This window comes from Pinus tabuliformis, chromosome 8, assembly GCF_031772625.1.
Source record: "Pinus tabuliformis cultivar Carrire ecotype Pingquan chromosome 8, CPIR1, whole genome shotgun sequence".
Classification (NCBI taxonomy): Eukaryota; Viridiplantae; Streptophyta; class Pinopsida; order Pinales; family Pinaceae; genus Pinus; species Pinus tabuliformis.
In genome coordinates this window covers 1,208,329,361-1,208,352,803 of record NC_142294.1, presented here as the reverse complement: position 1 = coordinate 1,208,352,803, position 23,443 = coordinate 1,208,329,361, and the positions used below count along the sequence as shown (strand labels likewise).

The 23,443-nt window shown below is 38.8% G+C and overlaps 1 protein-coding gene across 1 annotated transcript; it reads left to right on the top strand.

Annotated features, from left to right (window-relative positions):
• Positions 1-327: 327 nt before the first annotated feature.
• On the top strand, positions 328-21,810 carry LOC149239709 (protein CANDIDATE G PROTEIN-COUPLED RECEPTOR 2-like). Its single transcript, XM_089373495.1, has 6 exons — positions 328-870; positions 1,168-1,359; positions 2,572-2,734; positions 21,006-21,108; positions 21,276-21,357; positions 21,452-21,810. The coding sequence occupies exons 1-6, from the start codon at positions 667-669 to the stop codon at positions 21,527-21,529; spliced, it is 822 nt and encodes a 273-aa protein (XP_089229621.1). The 5' UTR covers positions 328-666; the 3' UTR covers positions 21,530-21,810.
• The last annotated feature ends 1,633 nt before the right edge of the window (positions 21,811-23,443 follow it).

The following is a 23,443-nucleotide window of genomic DNA, read 5'->3' as shown; positions in this document are numbered from 1 at the left end:
TATTGTTACATTAAAAATCCCATATTTTTACTTATAATAATTCATCCCATTTTAAATTGTAAAATATATATATCTTAACATAATAAATATATTATTTGTAATAATTTAATTAAATTAAAACCTTAATATATCACTTACGATATTATAATTATAATTAAATTTGAGTAAAAAAATTAACACCCGTCTCTCCCTTACTTAAACTAGAAACAATTAAGATATAAATATTTATATAAAAATAAATAAATAAATAAAAATAACGTAATACCATAGGAACATCTAAAAGAGGGCACGGGTATAAATCTATGAAATGATGTATGTTATTGTATAAAATTGAGATCTAAAAACAGGTGAAAGTCGGCAAAGATTCCCAACCATGTTGTGTTGTTTAACTTGATATTCATCTGTAATTTTACTTTACCCCACCCTAGTTTTGTGTTGGATGAGAGAGCCATCAGAGAGAAGGAGATGCCAGGCAGGGCAGGGCAGGGCTGACTGAAGAATTAAATTAATAGGCAGAGTCAAAGCCGAAGGCAGACCCAGGGTTAGGTGATTTGAAGGTTGAATTGCTTTCAGAGGTAGACCCTGGGGTGGGTGATTTGAAGAATTGAATTGAATTGAATTAAGAGGGCAACCAATTGAGCTGAATTGAGAATTCGGAGTGTATCAATGGGGTGGTGGTTGCAGGGGGGTTACGGGATGTGGTATAACATTGCGTTGATCGCTCCTCCATTAGTGTTTGTCTTATTTATGGTATCTCAAGCGCGGAGGAGCATCAGCAGGCTAACTCACGCCCGATCATCCATCATCGCCTCTTACTATGCCGTTCTGTGGGTGGTCGCTCTTCTCAATCTCCTGTGGTGCCTGCTTCAGGTTCTCATTTGCATTCCCATTTTTATTCCTCAAAATTAGGTTTCAGTCAGCCAATCAGTCAGAATCAGTAACGCCATTGTTTGTAATTTAATACATACCCTTACGTGGCGAAGGAATAGCTCTGGACATCTGACCGTGTAGAATTGGGGTTACACAGTGGAAGTTTACAATTGTAAAATTACATGAATCTTTTAATTATATGACTCCTCTTAAATATTTATTGTTTTGTTGGGCAACATTGACGGGGTCTTGGAATCAACAAAGCTTTTCTGCTTTTCGGTTTATTTTGAAATGCAGGGATGGCAGGGTTCTTCTGGGCAAGCTACTGGATGGAATGTATTGTCTTTGGTAACAAGTTTTGGGATGCTGCTATTGGAAGTCAGCGTCTTGGTGTTTTTGCTACAAGGGAGTTATGTTAGTGGATGGGATGCGTTGGTGCACACTCTCATCCTCTCAACCACTATTGCTAGTGTTGATACAATCATCAAGGTAGATTCTTTGATATAACATTCTGCAAAGTTTCGTTTGATTTCATCTGATCTTGACAAGTCCTTTTTTTTAAGTTTTAAATTCTTAATTTTTTAAGCATTGCCACTGCCTCGAAGAGGCCCGGCTGTACCAAAGCAGCCTGCTTGTCCGGGCAGAAGCACTTCTTGAAGATTGAACGGTTGAACCTAAGAACTTTCATTTGGCTAAGTTGCTGCAAGAGGTTTTTTCATGCTTCTAGGAGAATTTAACCTGGGCAGTGACATGCTACCATCTTTACCATTAATCATAATCCCCAATCGATCTTGGCAAGTTCATTTTATTAATGACTGTCTCTAGAGACGATGATGCTTGACCAGATTTCTTTCTGTTATAGTTGGTGGAGAAAATTTTAACTCTTCGTGTCTCACTGCTCTTATTGGACAACTACAAAGGCAGGAATATAGGAGTTCCATCATACATGCTTTTCTACCTGGAGGATGACTGACAGAGAGTCATGGCGCTAATTTTAGTTGGTTCAGTCTTAACTAATAGACAAAATGGCCTTTTCCCTGGAATCTGGCCATATAATTTTGGGTGAGATTATGATTTGTTGTTCTTTAAAATGCGTTTTTGAATCCATAAATGGATTTAGCACCCTGAAAAACCCCAAAAAAACCCCAAGGAACTTGAACTTTGCAAATTAAACAACTTAAACTTTGCAAATTAAACAACTTAAACTTAGGGTTCTTAAAAATCTCTACCGGGTTTTGGTAAAATTGATAAAAAAAGAGCCATTTTGTCTCTTATAGTTAGACTAGACTGTTTATTTTTTTGGCATGTACTTTAGAAATTTGGCAATGAGATTTTGTACTTCCAAGATAGTTTTTGTTTCCGGAAATATTCCAACTCAGTTATGGCTAGAATACTTTATTTTCATGTCTTTTATGTTTTCAGCAATGCAGCCAACCATCGCTTTTTCGTGGGCTGGCTTATGCCTTCAGCAGCTGCACATGCTTCCTTAAATAGTATAGAGTTTTTTTCTTCAGTCAAATTAAGTCTTCCCTTATAGAAAGGTGAATTGCAAATAAAATGAAAAGAACAGATGGAAAAACCCATGTCTTGATATTTTAACCCAAGGAATGCTTCTTTCAATCAGTCATGCTGTGTACTCCAACTTAACGATGAATGCTCACCAACATCAGGATAACAAGTTTGTTTATTTATTTCTTCCAGGCGATAGACATATTTGGTTTTGGTGTTCCATTGTTCGTTGACAGCAATGATACAGGAGATTTGCAGAAATGGGGTTTCTGGCTTGCTTATAAACTCCTATTTGTTGCAATCTATGGTTCCATTTTATGCCTCCCTCACACCAAATGGCACAACAGGTTACCAGGTATCTTTTTCTTTTGTGCTACTTTAGTGGTAATATAATGTTGTTGCAATAGAAAATTTCTGTCAATCAATTCATAATTTCAGAACGCGTGTTAAATTTTCAATTAAAAGCTGTTAATGTCATATGCTTGGTCATAAGCTCAAAATTGTTCTAGGTTTAACGGTTATAAGAACTTATGTCTGTGATAATATCAGATTAAGTCTCTGCCTAATACCATCTGGTTAATCGTTTGTTTTTTTTCTTCACCCTCATTTCAATGTTATGTCCTTCGCCCTGAAATATTTCTGTTATCGCTCATGCTTTGTTATTGATTTCTCCATGGATATTTTAGACAAGAGACATGCTTGCTGATTCTTGATATGCTAACATTAGTCTATTCATGCTAAATCATATGCTGTTTATGTTGTTTTCATTCATCATGTACTATTTGTTCATTGTCTACTTATGAATGTTGTCCGCATCATGAAAATATGTTTGACAGTGACTATGTGTGTTGTCAGCATCATAAAATAATAAGCATGCGCTAGTTATTGCTTGTGTGAAATGACTAGGAAGTAGACGACTGATGTTAGGCAGGCTCAATGGCCGTCTCTAATAGTTATCCTTACATGCGAAGATTGTGTGGGGAGTTTAACATTTAGTGTTCAGGTATGTTATGGTGGCATAGACTATAACTAACATCACATAATTACTGTCACATTGGAAATTATACATCATGAAGAAAAAGTCAAAAGAATGCAAAGAAAATAATTTAAATAACCAAGATTGAATTGCTAATATCAGATCCAAAATGCGGGCATTGAATCCCACAATGGCATGTGTCGCTACAGTGCTTCATCTTCCAGAATTCAAAGTACATAATTAGATGAGAGTTTTATTTTTATTTTTCTAGTAATGAAAAAAGATTTGGTTATACTGTGGAAATACATTATGGTTACAAATGCTCTGTGCTGTTAGGTTAGATCAGGGGCCTTAGTTAAGGTAGCCTTTTTTAAGCGTACAACATTAGGGGATTTTCTGCTGCCAGTGGCTGTGGTGCTCAAAATAACCATACAGCAGACCAGAATCATGCTAAATATCTAAAAGCTTAACAATTAATCTTGACATCAGTATTTGCCTTTTGAAGATATATCTCATAATTTTTTTTAAAAAGCAGTAAATATTTTAGAGATCGGGGCTGGCTGGACTATCTACCTGACTTGAGTTACCTGTTACTCTGCTTGCTGCTGCTTCTCTTCCATTTGTTGGATATTCAAATAGGAATAATCCTACTGCATTCTGCGCTCATGCCAAGAGGAAGAACAATGTAGGTTCAAAGAACCAAAGTCAAGGAAGACCGGGATTCAAAAATGGAAGGAAGGGAAGATGCTTCGTTTGCAACAAGTTTGGTCACTATGCCAGGGAGTGTCCAAATAGAAGGGTGTTAATTTTAGGTATGTTCTATGCTTAGAGCAATTTATTTCAATTTTCACAGTTAGCTCAATATCTTTTCCAGATTAGCAATCACATCAACATTAAAGTAAACTGCAGATAGAACATAAACATAACTCACAGAAGACAAGCCAAGACAAGAGGACACAAGATGTGGTGCTAACCAGGGACAAACCCCAATGTGGGGAAACCCTTGATCAATTCTTCTTATATGTTCTTCAATAGTTCAGCAAAGAGAGAGAGAGAGATAGTACGTTTACAACATAAGTCAACACTTTGACTTATTTAGATAAGAGCATAGATTGTCTTTAAGAAGATGATACATGAGATCAGTTGAAGACATGCGGCTTCAACTGATTTTACAAGGTGACTCCTTCACCTATCGTTGTGCTGCATTTCGTCATCATGTTGCACCTCACCGTGCTGCACCATGCTGCACCCATCATCATGATGCTGCATCTCATCATGCTTCATTAATCATGACTGTACCCATCACTGTACTGCATTATGTGCCATTGCTGCACCATGTTGCCATACTAACCTATGTGATGGCTGCATCTTGCTTGCTTGTTGTCCTTTGCATGCTTGCTGTTGCATGCTAGCTGTAACATTGCATGCTTGGTGTATTTGCTTCTAAGTACCATACAACTGTGCCAATGTTAGTTAGTTGTCCCTTGCATACTGCTCTCCTTCGGAGACAGATGCTCTGGCTGTTCTGACAGTTTCGGCAATTTCGGCTGTTCCCAGTAGTTTCGACAGTTTCGTCTTCTGCCCTCTGCGTTAGCTTTCCCGGCAGTTTCGACAATTCCAATTATTCCTGGTAGTTCCGGCTGTTCCCGGCAGTTCCGGCTATTCCTGGCAGTTCCGGCAATTCCGACTATTCCCGGTAGTTCCGGCAGTTCCTGGTTGTTCCCGACTGTTCCCGACAGTTCCGACAGTTCCAGATTTTCTGGCTTTTTTGGCTTTTGCCAACAGTTACGGCTTCTGCCCTCTGCGTCAGCTTTCCTGACTGTTCTGGCTGTTCCCGATAGTTCTGGCTATTCCCGGCACTTTCGGTAATTTCGGCTATTCCTGACAGTTCTAGCTATTCCCGACAGTTCCTGACAGTTTCGTCAGTTCCGACAATTCTGGCTATTCTCGACAGTTCCAACAGTTCTAGCAGTTCCGGCTTTCCCGACAGTTCCGGTAGTTCCTGGCAGTTCCGGCTTCTGCCCTCTGTGTCAGCTTTCCTGACTGTTCTGGCAGTTCCGACTGTTCCTGGCAGTTCCGACTATTCTCGGTAGTTCCGGCAATTCCTGATAGTTTTGGCAGTTCCGGCTTCTACCCTTTGGATTAGGGCAACGTTATCCCTTAGGATCTCTCCTCCTACTAAAACCCAAAGACAAGTAGAGGGGAAGAGATCCCAAGTGTGTTGAAATGATTTGAAGGCCACCTCTATTTATACTAAAATGTTGAGCATAAGTGGGGTTTATTTGGTTGTTGGCCGACCTTGACGAATTGTCCCATAACACAAATAAATTCATATCTCCATGAATACTTACAGGAATCGGATGATCTTTAGATCAATCCTACACCTCTCGATGAGAGGGATCCAAGAAAAATATCAGCTTCCATTAATAAGATGACCCACATGGAGTTTGGCCCTAGTTGCCAATTTTAACACTCCCTCTCAACTAGGGAGAACTCCATCCGCTAATCCATATGTTCGACTGTACTATCTCTGCCATCAGTGACCTGCACTGCTCTGCTTTGTTGAGCTCTGCTGAAACATGAAGAAGAAGAATTGATCGAGAATGTCTCATACCATTTTCTACTGACCCGAAGTCAGTTTCATTAATCCCAGATCAATATCACAAGAGAGTGTCTCAAACCACTCATACTGATCCCAGATCAGTTTCATTGATCCCGGATCAATGGAGGTCATCCTAGCATAGGGAGTACGGTAGATACATCGATGCGTCCATCGATAGTACTGCTATGGTCCCTAACCCCATTTCCATGCTCATTGATCAGATGAGAGGTACTTCCCATGAGTCCCAGATTGCATGGGTAGGATGCCTCGACAAGAGAACTAATCATCCTGTCCACAAGAGAACGAATCATCCTGCCCCACAGTCGCCACGGGAGAACTAATCATCTCGGCCCATAGGAGAACTAATCATCCTGTTTCACAATTGCCACGGGAGAACTAATCATCCCGGCCCATAGGAGAATTAATCATCCTGTTCCACAGTTGTCACGGGAGAACTAATCATCTCGGCCCACAGGAGAACTAATCATCCTGTTCCACAGTTGCCACGGGAGAACTAATCATCACGGCCCATAGGAGAACTAATCATCCTGTTCCACAGTTGCCACAAGGTATCACAGGGGAAGGTTGAATTTGTCATCTTGTACATAGCGCACCACTAGGGGAGGGTGAGTCGCACTGTGGTTGTATGTTGCTCCAATAAGTACCCCAAGCCCCCCAGAGCTCCCAGAGCTCAATGCATGCAACATGCAGGACCCTTATAAGAAGGTCTCTCAACGACTCCAAGTCGTTCGGGAAAGTCACAAATTTGACCTTTCCCTGGGGCTTTGACAAAATGTCTGCGACTTGTACATCAGTCTCAATGCGATGGAGCCTCCTCGCTCATTGACTTACCATATCCCAGATAAGGCAATATATGATGTCTATCTGCTGGAGCAATCATCGAATACGGGATTCCTCAATAATCGAATCCCCCCTCTGGTTGTCACAGAGAATCACAGTGGTATTCATCATGTGTGCAAATAGCTCACTTAAGAGCTTCTGCAACCATGCAGTTTCACATGAGATCATAATCGTAGCTATGTATTCGGTCTCGGCGATGCTTATAGCAACCGACTTCTGCTTCCTGCTCATCCATGATATTGAAGCAGAATCTAAAGAGAACCAACACTGAGAAGTGCTCTAGTGATCCTCCACACTTCCTGCCCAGTCAACATTCGAATAATCATGCAGTTTCATATTTACGGTATTGTATCTCAATCCATGAGAGATTGTGCCCCGAAGATATCTCAGAAGATTCTTGGCACCAATCTAATGAGGCTCAACCAAATATGAGCTCACCATGCTAAATGCAAAACATATGTCCGGACGGAACTTCACCAAGAACATCAACGCGAATGAGTTTATGAAACTCAGAGGCATTTCCCAAATCTGGTCCGACATCACTACCATATAACTTCTAAAAGTTAAGATCCTCGAGGTAGTCACAAGCTTGCAGTTTATCATTCCACATCCGGAATCCAACTCCCTCTTACTTCTGCAAATGAGAGGTTCTGCACCTGTCAGAAATAGGTCGTCCTCATAAGGTGCCGGTATGAGAGGTCTGTCATCCACAACTTTCAGGTAATGGTTTGGATCAGTTTCACTCCTAGTGAATCTCAGCTTCATCAGACAACCATCAATCCTCTCATACTACGCCCGAGGTGTTTTGCTTCAAGCCATAGAGGGCTTTCTTCCACCTGTATACATGAGATTCCCGATCATGAAGCTCAAACTCCTCGGGTTGTTCCAAACCTGTGGACCTGCTGCATGAGGGGAATGGTCCCCTTGTAAGATTTTCCTTCGGTACATCTCAGACATGTATCTTCATGGTCTTCTTGAATTCATGCATCCCTCTCACCATCTGACTCACATCGGGTAGGGCCCCATAGGTAGACCTCCGGTGTTATAAATGCGATATGTCAATTGACATGATCCCCAATGGACCATCCTGCAACTTGATACAAATTGCCAACCCTGAACCCATGAGAAAAAGCATCTTTGAAAATTCTATTTTTTTAACACGTACCTTTCCATCGATGAATGCCACCCTGAAACCTTTGACTTCCTTTTCCAAGATGGACACCAGGTTCTTCTTGCGATTAGGTACATAAAAGAGATTCTTGTAAATGAATAGAGTTACCCTCATTCAATTGAGGGGTAACATTCCCTACACCCTTTCCGGGATAGGTAGCATCTGCCATCGACTCCAAGTATAATCCCACGGTTATTTCCGTCTCTACCAAATTCGAGAGAGCACCCTTCTATCCAATGAGGTGCCTTGAAGCACTACGATCAATAAGCCAAATTCCCAAAGAATCTGAAGGAGAGGGCCAATACAAGATAACGCTTCTTTATCCTATCAAAAACAACATTTGATTCTTCATACCTGGGGTTCCTTGCTTTCTTTGAAGAGTCGGCCATTTCCTTGATGACCTGCATTACCTGTCATTCCTTTGATCATTGAAGATGTCCTTGGAACGATTGTTATCTTCATCAAGAGATGTGTCTTTGCCATTCGGACACTCCTTCGCATAATGGCTGAACTTATTGCAACCAAGGCATCTGTCTTTCCTTCCACCCTTAGATCTGGACTTCCCAATGAAGTGATCTTTAAGTAGGCCATCAGAAACTACTGCTGTGCCATTCCGATAATATTCTCTGCTTCGACTTCACCCTTGGTGAATTTGAAGAGGGTTGAGGAATCCACTGATCCTTTTGTCCTTTCCCAATTGTCTTCGATGATTGCTCTTTCACTCTTGCTTGGGCATTGTCTTCACCTCATCTCCGATACCATGTTAATTTTAGGTTATGTTTTATGCTTAGAGCAATTTATTTCAATTTTCACAGTTAGCTTAATGTCTTTTCCAGATTAGCAATCACATCAGCTTTAAATTAAACTGCGGATAGAATATAAACATAAATCACAGAAGACAAGGCAAGACAAGAGGACACAAGATGTGGCGCTAGTCAGGGACAAACCCCAATGTGGGGAAACCCTTGATCAATTCTTCTTATATGTTCCTCAGTAGTTCAGCAGAGAGAGAGATAGTACATTTACAACAGAAGTCAACACTTTGACTTATCTAGATAAGAGCATAAATCATCTCTAAGAAGATGATACATGAGATCAGTTGAAGACATGCGGCTTCAACTGATTCTCCAAGGTGACTCCTTCACCTATCGTTGTGCTGCATTTCGTCATCATGTTGCACCTCATCGTGCTGTACCATGCTGCACCCATCATCACTATGCTGCATCTCATCATGCTTCATTAATCATGACTGTACCCATCACTGTACTGCATTATTTGCCATTGCTACACCATGTTGCCATACTGACCTATGTGCTAGCTGCATCTTGCTTGCTTGTTGTCCTTTGCATGCTTGCTATTGCATGCTAGTTGTAACATTGCATGCTTGGTGTATTTGCTGCTAAGTACCATACAACTGTCCCAATGTTAGTTAGTTGTCCCTTGCATGTTGCTCTCCTTTGGAGACAGATGCTCTGACTGTTTCGGCAGTTTCGGCAATTTCGGCTGTTCCCCGTAGTTCTGGCAATTCCAGTAGTTCAGACGGTTTCGGCAGTTCGGGCATCTGCTCTCTGCGTCAGCTTTCCCGGCTGTTCCCGGTAGTTCCGGCTATTCTCGATAGTTTCGACAGTTTCGACAGTTCCGACAATTCTGGCTATTCCCGGTAGTTCCGGCAGTTCCCGACAGTTCTGGCAATTCTGGCTATTCCCGGTAGTTCCGGCAGTTCTGGTAGTTCCGGATTTTCCAGCTTTTCCCGGCAGTTCCGGCAGTTCCGGCAGTTCCGGCTTCTGCCCTCTGCGTCAACTTTTCCGGTTGTTCCGGTAGTTTCGGCTGTTCCCAGCAATTCCGGCTATTCCATGCAGTTCCGACAATTCCAATTACAATTTTCTAGCAAATGGACAATTTTGTGGTAGCATTCTTTCAACAAATAGGTAGTTTGGTGATCATAACCTTGTAGGGGATGAGAAACTCAAGAGTTGATTCCTTTACATGATATTTCTTCAAACATTTCTTTATTGGATGTGTAGTCTAGTATCGTAATCTTTTAAAGGATGAGAATGGTGGAAGCATTCTTCTAGTAGATTATTGGGTCCAAGTTGTATTGAGTTAGGTCATCACAAATACACCCATCTTCCCGCCGACCCCACCTCTCTCTTGCATTTATGCCTCTTTACAATGGTTCTTTATTAAATGGATGGATCAAAGGTCACATTCCACAAAATGATGAGTGGTTCAATGGTGGCATTTCTTTACATGTTGAGTAGTTCTATGTTGATGATGTTTGAGTATTCATAAACCCCTTTCATGTTTATGTTAAGTTGGATCATCACCACCTAGTTTATCTTATTACAACTATGATTGTTTCTCTATTGATTTGGGTATGCTTGCTTCTTATTTTGTACTTAATCATCCTTCACCTTTACCACATGCTTAGATTAAAAGGCGAGTGCGTGTGTGGGGGGGGGGGGGGTGTTGAAATGATGGTAATATTCACTTATGATTAAGTGCCCTCCCTGATTATTGTATTTATTTCCTTTTCCCTTGAAAAGTAGATCCCCATGAAACTTTTAGGCACTTTCTTTCATTTCGAGGATGATACCTAGTGTAAACCGAGTGACATAGATTTTTATATGCCTGACTTGGTCGGGACATTGAGTGGGGCCCATAAATATCAAGAATATCACAAAGGCAACTAGCTTGGGGACTTGATCCTGAGAGCTCTTTCGTAATTCACAATACTCAACTTGAGCTAACTCATCAATTTCTCATTATTATATTATAATTAACTCATCAGTCTCGCATTATTGTTTACGATGTTATGGTTTAATATACAACCTAGTCAACGCTATTTTATAATACACTAGGTAGCTAAGCTTGACTTAGGCATTTATGTGGGCTAATAACCCGTGGATGGGGGAGGGCCCCACCTCATAAGTTGTGTATAAATACACACCTTACAAGTCTTTTGTATAATTATCTTGGATTATTTGGTGATTGATTCTTTTTCCTAATAGCACCATATCTCATGTTCTCTTGTTCATGGATTCACTTTTGTATTTTGATATTTGTGTTCAAGGTTTATTCTGGATTAGGGTTTGTTGAATGTTCATCATAGATCCACTATCTCTTTATCATTTCCACAATATGAAGTACTTGTTATATCAAAAAGTCCCCATATCTCACCGACGAGCTTTGATAACATTATTCAATTTTGTCTCTTTTTCTTTGCGTTCCTGATTAGGTTTTCTTTGCTAGGTAAGTGAGGGCATGTTGAAGGATGGTGTTGCCTATTTTATTAAAGATCATGTATAAGAGGGACTTGCAGTGATAGGGAAATGTTTGGCTGGAGGGGAAGAAGTTGGATTTTCTTCTTTCTCTATTTGGATCTTTGAATCATTGGCCGTAATTTACCTTGTGATTGTTGTTGCTCCAAAATATGTTGGGACTATGTTGATCCAATTTTTGGGATGGAGGGTGGTTGGTAGCTCTTCAAGTAGAATGCACTATGTTTCTTGGTCGGGGACTTCTTCTTCTGTCTCAATCTTGAAGGTGGACAAATAAATTTGGTTGGTGTCAATCTTTGCTTCATTTTTGGTTTGAGGGACCTGTTATCATGTGTTGGACATAATCCTTCAAGATTTGTGCCCATATAAATGAAATTGTAAATAATTAGGAGTACGAAGATGAACCAACTCTTAGATAATGAAGCAAAGAGTCACTTAGTTGTATAAAATTGACTGCACACTAATAGAAATCTTATCAAGTTTGGAGTTATGCATTTTGGTCTGACATGGTATCAGATCCAAACGTTTGTTGCGAACTCCACAAATTTTGGTCCTTTGCCAGCCCCTTGGTCTTCTGCTTACACTTTGTCGGTGGATCATTTCTCTCTTGTGTGTTCTCCTAGGGTATTCTCTCTTGCTTAGACTTGTCCACTCTAACATGGTTTGTCCCATCTCTGCTTGTACTAAGTAACCTCTTTCTCATGTTACTCTACCAACTGAGCTATCCCTGTGTGTATTATTTTTCATTACAATACCTTGGAACTTTGGAACAACCTTGAGTCAGATTCACTTCGTTGTAGGGATTGAGAGAAAACAAGCTTGGAATTGTTTGTAAAGTTGACAACTTTTGTAGCCTATCATAAGGGGATTTACTTGGCCAATTTGCTACAGAAATGCCTCAGTTCAAATATGTCGCACTAGAAGAGTGAGAAGCAATAGAACGTCTTGAAGCTATGGCTTCTGATCGCGCTATTGTCATAGAGGTTTTTTTGGCATGTGACAAGAATGAAGAATTGGTAGCAAACTATCTTTTGGAGCATGTCACTAATTATGAAGATTAACAATTTTCTATAGAGAATCTCTTATGAAGCTCTATATCAGTATTATTAATTTTCCTCCATTGTTTCTTTTGGGATGTGTTGTGGATCATTGGGGCCCTGTTGTCACCCAAAATGTACACTTAAGGCGCAACGCTCAGAGTAGGGGCTGTCACCTATTCCCTACTTATTCCGTTTAAGCTCTCTCCTAGACTTTCTATGGGGGTAGTCCCTAAAGATAAATGAAAGAGGAAAACTTGTTGGAACAACAAGTTCTAGGAGACTAAGGGCAAGGCAATCACTTCTCTAGACAACTTGATTTAAAGTTAATTGGCAAGTGAGACTATTACTATTGAGCAAGGTGAAAGTTAAAAGATAGATTCGATTAAATCAATATGACACTTAATGAGATTATAAAGGTGAGAGACCAGTGTCTTGTCCACTAATTCTAGGTATGCTTGTCCACTAATTCTGTTGTGTGATTTCCTATGGCATTGTAAGTTCCGCTATGTGGTTTCTTAAATTATGCTTTGTGGGTTTGCTATGTTAATTGCCTGTGAGGTCTGCTAAAGCCTAATAGTAATAGCTTATGATATGACATGTTTGAAGTTTTTTCTGAGGCCTTAGTTATAGAGACCAATGGCTGAGTCTTTACTTATAACTTGTTGAACAATAGAATATACTAATGTAGTAAATTTTAATTTACTATAGTATATATTATATAGCAATTCTAGTAAACAGCAGGTGGCAGAGTTATCGTGGATTGGCCTCCAATTTGATTGAAATAAAATTTAAATATTAAAATCTGATGCATTGCTAGGAGACAAAATAGTTCAGGAATGGCCTACACTTTGATTGAAATAAATACTAGGATCTAGACATTGCTATGAGGCAAAACATTCCAGTATTTGCATTATATTACAGATACAAGTTTTGAGTTTAGAGAAATATGTGTGGGGTATGTTCATCTACCATGAACGTAATATGAACAATGGTAAGTAGTACCTTCAAACAGCTTATAAATATTAAATATGATATATATCAACACACCATCCGCTATAGTCTTGTAACCAGTATGTATCATTATTTGGATACATTGTGGTGTAGAATATTTTTTATATTTTTTGATTATATAATATTGCAGCTCCTGAATTTATGTTTCCTGCAAATTTGGGTAAAACTTCTAGCTGTTCTGGACACTTGTATCCACATTCCCAATGTAGCTGTTCTGGACACTTTATCCATGTTCCCACATTTTGAAAACTAGTGCAACATAGGGAAAAAAAACAAATTGCTAAAAATAGCAGTTTCTTGGAATTTAATTAAAGTGACTCAGAAAGAAGCTCTAATCATTGTGGATGTCTGGATGCACCTGTAATTGAAGTTGAAATCTCGTTGGATCTTAACCCTCTAGTAGCACAAGCAAATCCTGGGGTTTATAGGGCCACAACTTGTTTACTCTTTTTGCACTTGGGAACATATTTAAACCCTTCATCTTTCTTTGGGACAGAGGTGACTTTCCTTGGCTGGTTCTGGTTGAAGTGCCCATATTCATGGAACCATTTCACTTAAGGGAAGCTGTTCATAATCTAAGGGTTGAACATGATCCTGTTGTTAAACTTGGAGTTTGATTTCATTCAAGAGTCCTTAGAGATTTACTTCCACTCAGAGGTGTGCATACATGAACAACCCACGTTTCAAGCTAGCATTGTCTACCAACCTCTCATTCTTGTTCCCTATGGTCTTGAGCGTTTTTTTGGCTCCAAGTGTTGAGGGGGAGATGGAGGAGTCTCACCCAAATTGACAATTAGGATGGAGTCTCTTTTGCTGGACTACAATCCAAGGATCGTCTATTGAAGTACAGTCCTGTCAAGCCCATGAATGAAGGGCTTCTATGGAAGAGTATATCTTGGTCCTCGTTGAACTGGAAATGATATCTGAAATATCCTTTTTTGCAAAAGTACAGCTGAATGCCTCTTTTCATGAGGGGGAGCCATTGGGATTGAATCCATGACTCTAAGGATTTTAGGATTGGGTAGGATCCCATGAATTTTCCGAGCATGACATTGCCTGCATACAAAAGTGTTGTCTCCCTCATCCAAAGGTGGAAAGTTCAACTTGGGAATATTTTCTAGTTTCTTAACAATCTGGGGGGTGCTATACTGGGAATAGTGGGTCTTTCCGAGGTTTTTACATTCCAACTGATTGAAGGTTGCTGCTGGTTCTAGGTTTTTCTCCATCCTTGCATTGTTAGAGTCTTTATTGAGAGGAATGTCCTTTTGGCTGCACCTTGTGGACATTCGTATGGATGGTCATGATGAGACAGGGGCACGTATGTAATCTCTCAACTTACAAGAACAATTCTTCCCTTGATGCAGGGGTCAAGTTCCAGAGGATTGTTGGTTGGGAGATGAAACATGAGGTGGCCAGGGTAAACCTAGCCACTGGTCTCATTCCTTAAGGACCCTCCATCCTCATTTGTTTGAAATATTTTTGAAAAAGTTTTTATATATAGTGTTTAAATATGTATATTTGTATATTCTTTTATAAATGCAATATCTCAGCCATAAATATCCAAATGTTTTTAATTTTTTTTGTATTTGTAACTGCACACGGGGAAAATTTTGAGAAGATTAAAACATATAGGCTCCATATAGGCAAAAGGAACAAATGATGTCACTAAGAATGGGAGTGAAAGTGAGGGTAGAGAGCAGAGAACAGCGAACTTACAAGAGAACTAAAAATCGGTCCAAGGAGTTGGAAGAGACAGGAGGAATGAGAAGAAACAAGATGTGATTTTGGAGCTTGGGTGAGATTTTAAATGGTGGTAAGAACTAATGTAGTAGTCGAAATGGACGTGCTAGAATTAATAGGGGACTTAGCCCGAGAGAAAAATCACAGATCTAAGTCAGGGATGCTAATAAAAATATTTAGGTTCAAGTGAATGCTTTTAGAAGAAACTCCAGCCTTAGCTATGGGTGTCATCAACTTGGGGTCAACTTCAAGCTTGGGTGGCATTAGCAATGCATTTAATTTCAACAGCATGAGCAAATTTACCTGCAACGATAGGTTCTTTGGAGAACTAGTTCTTGAATTTTTTGAGTTGAGCAGGTCAGTTATATAGGGAAGGGGAAGATCAAAATATTAACCTTTGTACATGTTCTGAAATATATAGTGAATAGGGGACTTAGCCCAAGAGAAAGAACACAGATCTAAGTCAGGGATGCTAATACAATTATGTAGGTTCAACTTTCAAGTGCATGATTTTAGAAGAAACTCCAGTCTTAACTATGGGTGTCATCAACTTGGGGTCGGCCTGAAGCTTGGGTGGCATTAGCAACAGATTTAATTTCAACAGCAACTTTACCTGCAACTATAGATTCTTTGGAGATCTAGTTCTTGAATATTTTGATCAAGCAGGTCAGTTATGTATAGGGAAGGGGAAGATCAAAATATTAACCTTTATACGTGTTCTGAAATTTATGGTGACCTAATTGGGAGGCTTGATTAGTATAAGTCTTATTTTGTAGTCAGTTCATTTTTTTTATTGTTACACCTCTTTGTATGAACTTGAAGTTTCACATTGTGATTTTCATCATAGTGGTGGAGTTTGCTGCTAGTACCTTAGAGCTTTTGATGGACTTGGGAGAGATATACCTTCATGTAACTTCTCTTCTTGGCATTTCATCATTTGATGGGGATATCTTAGTGGAGGAGTTTCGTTTCTCTTCTTGGTGTATGGTCATGGTTGATGGTTTTCTCATGTTTGTGGATACTACTTGGATGCCCTTTTGCTTGATGGTTCACTCTCTTAACATATGGATGCTTGCTATTTCATATTTGATCTTCTTCTTCGAGTATCCCAATGATCTTGCATGATGGTGATATTACATTATTGATACCACTTCGAGGGGGTCATTTTTTGTTGAATGTGTGGTGGGGGGATATTCTTGATGATTGATGGAGTTAGCACTTTCTTATTTCTCCTTTTGCTAAGGTTGATGTGGTGGGATGATGCATGTTGTCTTTGTGTGATGTTCCTAGATGATATTACATTGTGATATTAGATATCACCTAGGGGGAATGTGTTTAATGATTGATGTGGGCTTGTTGCACCTGTTGGAGCCCTAACACTGGAGAGAGGAGGCACCACGTTGATCACTTGACACCCATGGAGATAACGTGTGACATCCACAGTTGGATTTTGGACCCTTGGAGCTACTTTGATTTGGGGATTTTTCTCAAGTAGAGGATGATAATGATGCTTGGAGACATTTTCAACCTTGACTTTGTCTTGATGGAGTATTTGGAGCCCTAAAGGGGCATGATGTCATCACCTTTTTAGGTTACGACTGACATGTGTGCGCTTATCTTGGCATATTATGTTGTAAAGCTAGTGGGTTGGCTTGTAACCAGGGTTGCGGGGGAGCGGCTCCCCCCCTTTGAATTGCTCCCACAAAAAATATTCGCTCCTTGGTTTTTTCACAAATTTTTTTTCAAAAAAGATGTTCCAAACACAATTTTTTTTCAAAGAAACAAGAGCTTTTGAGTAGGGCAGCCTAATATTCAAGTTTATGCCCCTAGTATTGATATGCAATTCATGGTAATGTAAATTTTTGAAGTAAAAGTGACATTTTCTTTTATCTTTCATTTTCATCCTTTTACTTAAATTTTTAACATTACCATGAAATGACTCAAGATGTTTGAGAGTGGTTCCGACCTCACTAGATTTCATACGGAGAAAGTAGAATTTTAGATCTCACTCAAAATCCAGTAGACCTATCAGTTTTCAGGATTTCAAGATTGGGGTGATTGCAATGTTTCCATTGGATTTTGTCATGTACTGGGGCATGAGACTCATATTTAATCAAGAGCACCAAACCCTCTATGCGCCTTGATGCTAGTGACATTGGTTGTCGAACTCCTCTATTACGACCCTACTAAAAATGCACTCATCACTCAAACAAAATCTTGACTTGACATGCTACATTTTTTCTATCTTATGTTAATTGCTTTGAGGGTGATATTGATGACAAATATCCCAAGATAGGCAATGATTTTGATGATATTTAGCTATTTGTTGTAGCATTATTTTTTTGGATGCTAGAGGCCATCAAGAGCCTATTTGTTGATGCATTTTAGGTTCAGAGATGGATTGCACTCTATGCTATTTTGGCTATGTGACCCTTACATGCTATATAAACGAAAACTTGTAACTTTTGGACGTGGTTGATGAAGATTATAACTTCTAGACGATTGATGTTATATGGTTTAATCCATGTTTTTATGCTTTTTATATCTAATTCATTATTCTCCATGCTTTTGTTTACATATATGCATCAAAATATAGAAAAATATATATTATATAAAAATTCGTTCGCGACCCAAGAGCTTTTGAAAATGTCACTCCCCACTCCTGCTCCCGCTCCCGCTCCCGCTCCCACTCCCAAGTAACCTTGCTTGTAACCCAAGTTTACTTTTTGTCCACTCAAATTGATCTTGTGTAGGGGATTTTAGTTAGAAATTAGAAGAGGTAGACTTCATATAAATAGAGAATCACTTCTTTCATTTTGTTCATCATCACTCGTGGAAAACTTGGCCTCTCTTAGAGAACTTGGCCTAGCTACTGTACTTCGCTTCTTTTTGGAGATGTGGTCTTTTGGCTATTGGAGACTAGTGTTTGTAGTGGATATGTCATTTTGGGATAAAGAAGGCTTGTCCTTGGATATCTTGAGTACTTTTTGTTGAATATCTGTCGTGATTATTGCATGTGATGAATATTGCTAGGTTTCCTACATGAATATTGCCATTGTCACCTCAGCACTCCACCTCCTGCTCTTTAGTGGAATTTCACCACATGGGAGGCGGACTTTGTTTTCCTTATACATTCATACATTCGCCCTCTTAGATTCAAGCTTCCTCGACTCCATTTTACCCAGGAGTTTGTAGGCACTAGTCTTATGGTTTCCATCACCTTTTGTTTTCAAACCACTCATTTTTCCACCACTTGTCTTTTTAAGGATTACTCCTTCACGTTGTCTATTTTTGCCTATTTGTTAAACCATTTTCATTTTGGCAATACTTAGTTTTCTACTGTTTTTCAATCAATGGCCAAGACAGATCTTCATTACAGAATTGAAGTTTGATGTCTTTGCAATTCATAATTAGGCTGAGATCCTGCTTCTTGAGATGATACTCACTAAGGCATGAAGGAATGGATCTGTTCATATTGGTTTCAAGGCTTCGTTCACTTGCTTATGGTGCCAAGGCCAATGCTCAACAATGGAGCCAGTGCACTTTCCTATCTATTAGGCTAACTGAAAATAACTTCTGTTAATATTATGAGTTCAAACTCAACACTCAACTAATCTGTCCCTTATTTTATAAAATCAAGTAATTCACCATGCAATAAACAATTGCACTCTATGGTGATTTGATTTCTTTTCCAACCACAAGCAAGATGTACTGTCACAGCTATTACTATCCCCATGCGATATTTAGCATATATTCACATATGGATAAGTAAATGGCTGTAGGTAAGAAACATAATGCCGTGGGAGGTTTGAATAGGCCTGGATTACCTGCTGTAAGTTGTTTGGCAAAATGCACAGCTGGAGGGGGTTTTACTTGTCTGTGTGTTGGTTATATATGGCTAGAACAGAAACCAGCAACTGCTGTAGGTGTCTTCCACTGCTTTGTACAGAGCATACAATGCAATATCTGGCTGTAGAAAATGTTCCACTCAACTTCCACACAATGCACAACCAATGAAATCAACTCAGCAATGAAGCGATTAGATGATGGGGTGGTGGATACCACCCATCAATTCAGTTGAATAGAAATTAATGCAGTGGATGATTTGATTGGATGTATAAATGCCATAATGTGCTGTAGCATGCGGTTTAAACTTTACACAGCAATCCATCACAACAGTGATTATTCTAACAGCTAATTGGCTGAGGAAACTGATCAGTGACCCAACAAATTTATAGTAGTACTGTAGCTAATCAGTTAAAGTAAACTAGCGAACAGAGCAATTGAAAGATTGAGCTGCAGATGCTAGCCAGCCATACTCTGGAATTGATTTTGTTGTTAATTCCCACCAGAAGTGGAACGAGCATACAGAGAATAACATTCACACAGAAATTAAAACACCATGAACAATAGAGATCTGCTAGCTGGCCAAACTCTGGAGTTGATTTTAATTTTTAATGTTGTGGGTATCAGGAATAATTCCCACCAGAACTGACACAAGCATGTGGAGAATAACATTCACACAGAAATTACAACACTATGGACGACAAATATTATTTGGAAACCCAAATGGGAAAACCGGCAAATAATGGCTGCTTGTCTTTTTTAACTAGAAGGGGAATACATGCAAGGGGGTTACATTCATCCGAGTGTTCCTACTCTTATTTTGCGACCTTCTGCAAGGGGGCTACATTCATTCCTGAGTGTTCTTACTCTTATTTTGCGACCTTTGAGACAGTTTGCAGCAATCCAATCTTGTCTTCTTGATCATGGGCAACCATATCAGTTTTTCTTCCATTTCGGGTTGTAGAACTAACTTCTATCTTTGTTGCTATCTCTGCAATCTTCTCGAATTGAAACCATTTGCTTAGGCTCTGGGACATGCCTCCCCGTCCTTCATTCTGGGATCCATTTCTGTGTTGGAGTGATTCCCCTTGGCATCTATTTGAATGATCCCCCAACAAGCAATGTGTCTTCCTTGGAATGCCATTCAATCTCCTTCCATTGTTGATTCATCTTCTTGTGGGGCCAAGATGAAGCCTTTGGTCTTTGGTCTTCATTGCCTTCTTGAAATGTTGGATTCATCCTTTTAGAAGTACACAAATTTCCTTCCATAGTTGGTCAATTGATCTTGTTGTGGGGCCAAGATGAAGCCTTTTGTCTTTGGTGTTCATTGGCTTCTTAAATATGTTGGATTCATCCTCTGGAAAGTACAAAGCACCCGGCTTCTAATTGTTGAGGTAATTTTGGATTCATTTTGGATCAATATATAAATTTAAACTTAAAAGCATTTTCCTAATGTTTGAGTCTCGTCTTCTAAAATTCTGTGTCTCGAGTTGGTGGACTGTCGACCTTTAGCTTACTCATGTCACGTCTGATGTGAATGTGTGATGTAGTTCGCAACACTAAATTTGTTCAACAATTGAGTCTTCTGCTTGGCAGCACTTACTGGTTTAGCAAATTTAAAAAAAAATGTGTTTCTTTTTTTTTAAATTAGTGAGATGTATATTCCTGAATTTTTTCTGTTCAATTTTCTCTGAATTGTACCATAATATACCATTTCTGAATTCAAATTAAAATTCAAACTTGGTAACTATGCTTAAAATAAATGGACTCAGCAGTTCTCTTCAACTATGAAGGCAGTGCTCCCTAGGATATAGAGGGACCTCCTTCAAATCCTGAGGTGTTAACAGAGTGCCGGCATTATACTATCATTCTGGTGTTCAGTCCTTGAACTTCCTTTGGACATGTCCTTGCTGCTATTTATGTGATTGCCATTGTTGAGTGTTCAATTTATCTCTTGACGATTTACTATTCTATCCTCTGTACTCTTCTATTGACGAGCTGTTGATGACATGCACTGCACACACCCTTCTGTCTCAGTAATTTTTTATAAGCTCAATAGGAATTTATGCTCAACAAGTTTGTTTTTCTTTTGATACAGCAAGACCAGCTTTTTACAACTACATCTGTGCACTGTTTTTATTGAATACGGTATCTGCACTTGGCTGTGGCTTACTGGCATCTGGGGTTGGCATGGGCTACTGGTGTGTAAGATTTGGTTCTTTTGAGATTCAGTAGTCTACCTTATTTTCTATTGAAGTGCTCCATATCTGTCCTATTAGTTTGTACTTGGTAAAGTGATAGCAGTTTCTGATATCGATATCAAAAGATCTTATAATCAAAATATTGGTTTCTATCTTCTTACCTGCAGGATCTATGGGTTAACAAATATCTGTTACCATGCATTTTATCCTCCTTTTGTATATGCAACCTTTCTTGCAGATTTTTTCCAGGTAAATATTTTATTGATCAAGACACTTGGAGAGCTTTTCAATTCTCTTTACTTCATGAAAAAAATTATATTTATATTGGAAATCCGTCTTTCAGGAAGAAGATTTACACTTGGAGGATGTATACTATTCTGAGATGAAGGATGCGGGGTTTTTTGACGCTGATTGGGATTGATTATATATGCAGCATGTTGAAACTTGGCACTGCTTATTGATTTTTCATGATTTTTTCTCATGCTAAGCACACGCATATGTCGATTGTATCTTGTTAGATATCTATGGGAAAACAGTCCTTTGTATAAATATCTGTAGTCAAACTAGCTGTCTGTATTCACCATGATCTTCTCTGTTGGCTATTTTATAACCAGCTAAAAGTATTCTCTCTCTCTTTATCTTTCAAATGCACGAACCCATGGAAGAAATTCATATATTTTCAAAGATTTCATTGAGCATGAAGATTGGATTGCAAAGTCTGGTTTGATAGAACAAGGCTCACCACCACGTTGCCAAATCTTCATGCGGCAATTTACCTTAAGATGGCTATTAGTCCATACCCAAGATGCACAGACCTAGATGGTGCTCCTTTAAGTCATAATATGTACTTAACAGCTCAGTAATACAAAGTGTTAAATCCTGCACTACATGTGGCCCCCATGCTCATCCTTCCAACACACATAAATGCGTAATACAAATTCTATTCAACATCAAGCACTGATCATATGAATTTATCATTGAATAGAAAAGCATTCTCTAAATATGGGAATTAGAATTCTTATTTCTGATTATTTCAGCCTTCAGCGTAAACTCATTTTTAGAAATGGAGGTCCTAGAAGGGCTTTCTGCACTACATGTGGCGCCCATGGTTATCCTTCCAACATCAACATCAACATCAGTCCGTACTACAAGTTCTAATCAACATCAATCACTGGTCATATAAACTTAGCATTGAATAGAAATAATCAACATCAATCACTGTTTATATAAATTTAGCATTGAATAGAAAAATATCCTTTAAATATAGGGATTATAATTCTGATTTGTGATTGTTTCATGGCCTTTAGCTTAACATCATTTTTAGAATTGTAGGTGATCTAGAAGTGCTTATGTTTTATCTTAGATCCTAGATCACTCCGAATCACACATGGCTCTTTTAAAAGAGATGTAAATAAGTAAAGGCCATGACACGCACGTATCTTGCGTTGGGTTGACTTACCATTCCCATTTTTGCGGGCTTCTTTACTACTTTTTTTTTACATGGAACCCTTTTTATTATCAAAATAAAATATATAAAATATTATTTCACAAGATCACGATCATGACTTTTTCCTTCCATGATAAATTCATCACATGTAACCCTTTTTATTATCAAAATAAAATATGTAAAATATTATTTCACAAGATCAAGATCAAGATCATGACTTTTTCATTCCATGATAATTTCATTTAATTAGATTATCTTATAATTACAAAAAAGAGACAAACTTATGCACATATTAAATATTCAAATGAAAACGTAGATCAAGATTTAAAATAGACATCCAATCAATGCAAGTATTTGAAATGCTCCAAAATGCATATGGTTAATGCTAAATAGTTTGAGGTAAAAGAGGACATGGATGATTAACTATGACATAAATGGTGAATCTTTCTCAAACAAAAGTAACCTAGATGTCATGAATAATGTTACTCTTTAATCATTGATGACTTGATGGAGGCTTTTGTTAAGATTGATAGTTGATAAAGAGCCCTAGAACATGACCACCCCACTTCAAGAGATGTTTAGAACATGATATGTGGCAAATTGATGGGTCAAATATAATGTAGAACTAAGACGCTCTACATGGAGGAGAGGAAAAACCCTAATTTGGATGAGGCTTGAGGCATGAAAAGAAAGATCTATTGGAGAAATGACCTAGCTTGGAGCATTGTTTTGGTAAAAGGGCTCCCTTGACAATGATGATTCCTCTTTAAGTAAGCCTTGGTAGCTTCATCACGAATCTACCCCTTGCAAGAGGGATGTTGGTGGAAAAAGGGCTTTAAAAGGCATGATAAATGATTTTACAGGGTGATACACATGATTTGAGGTGTA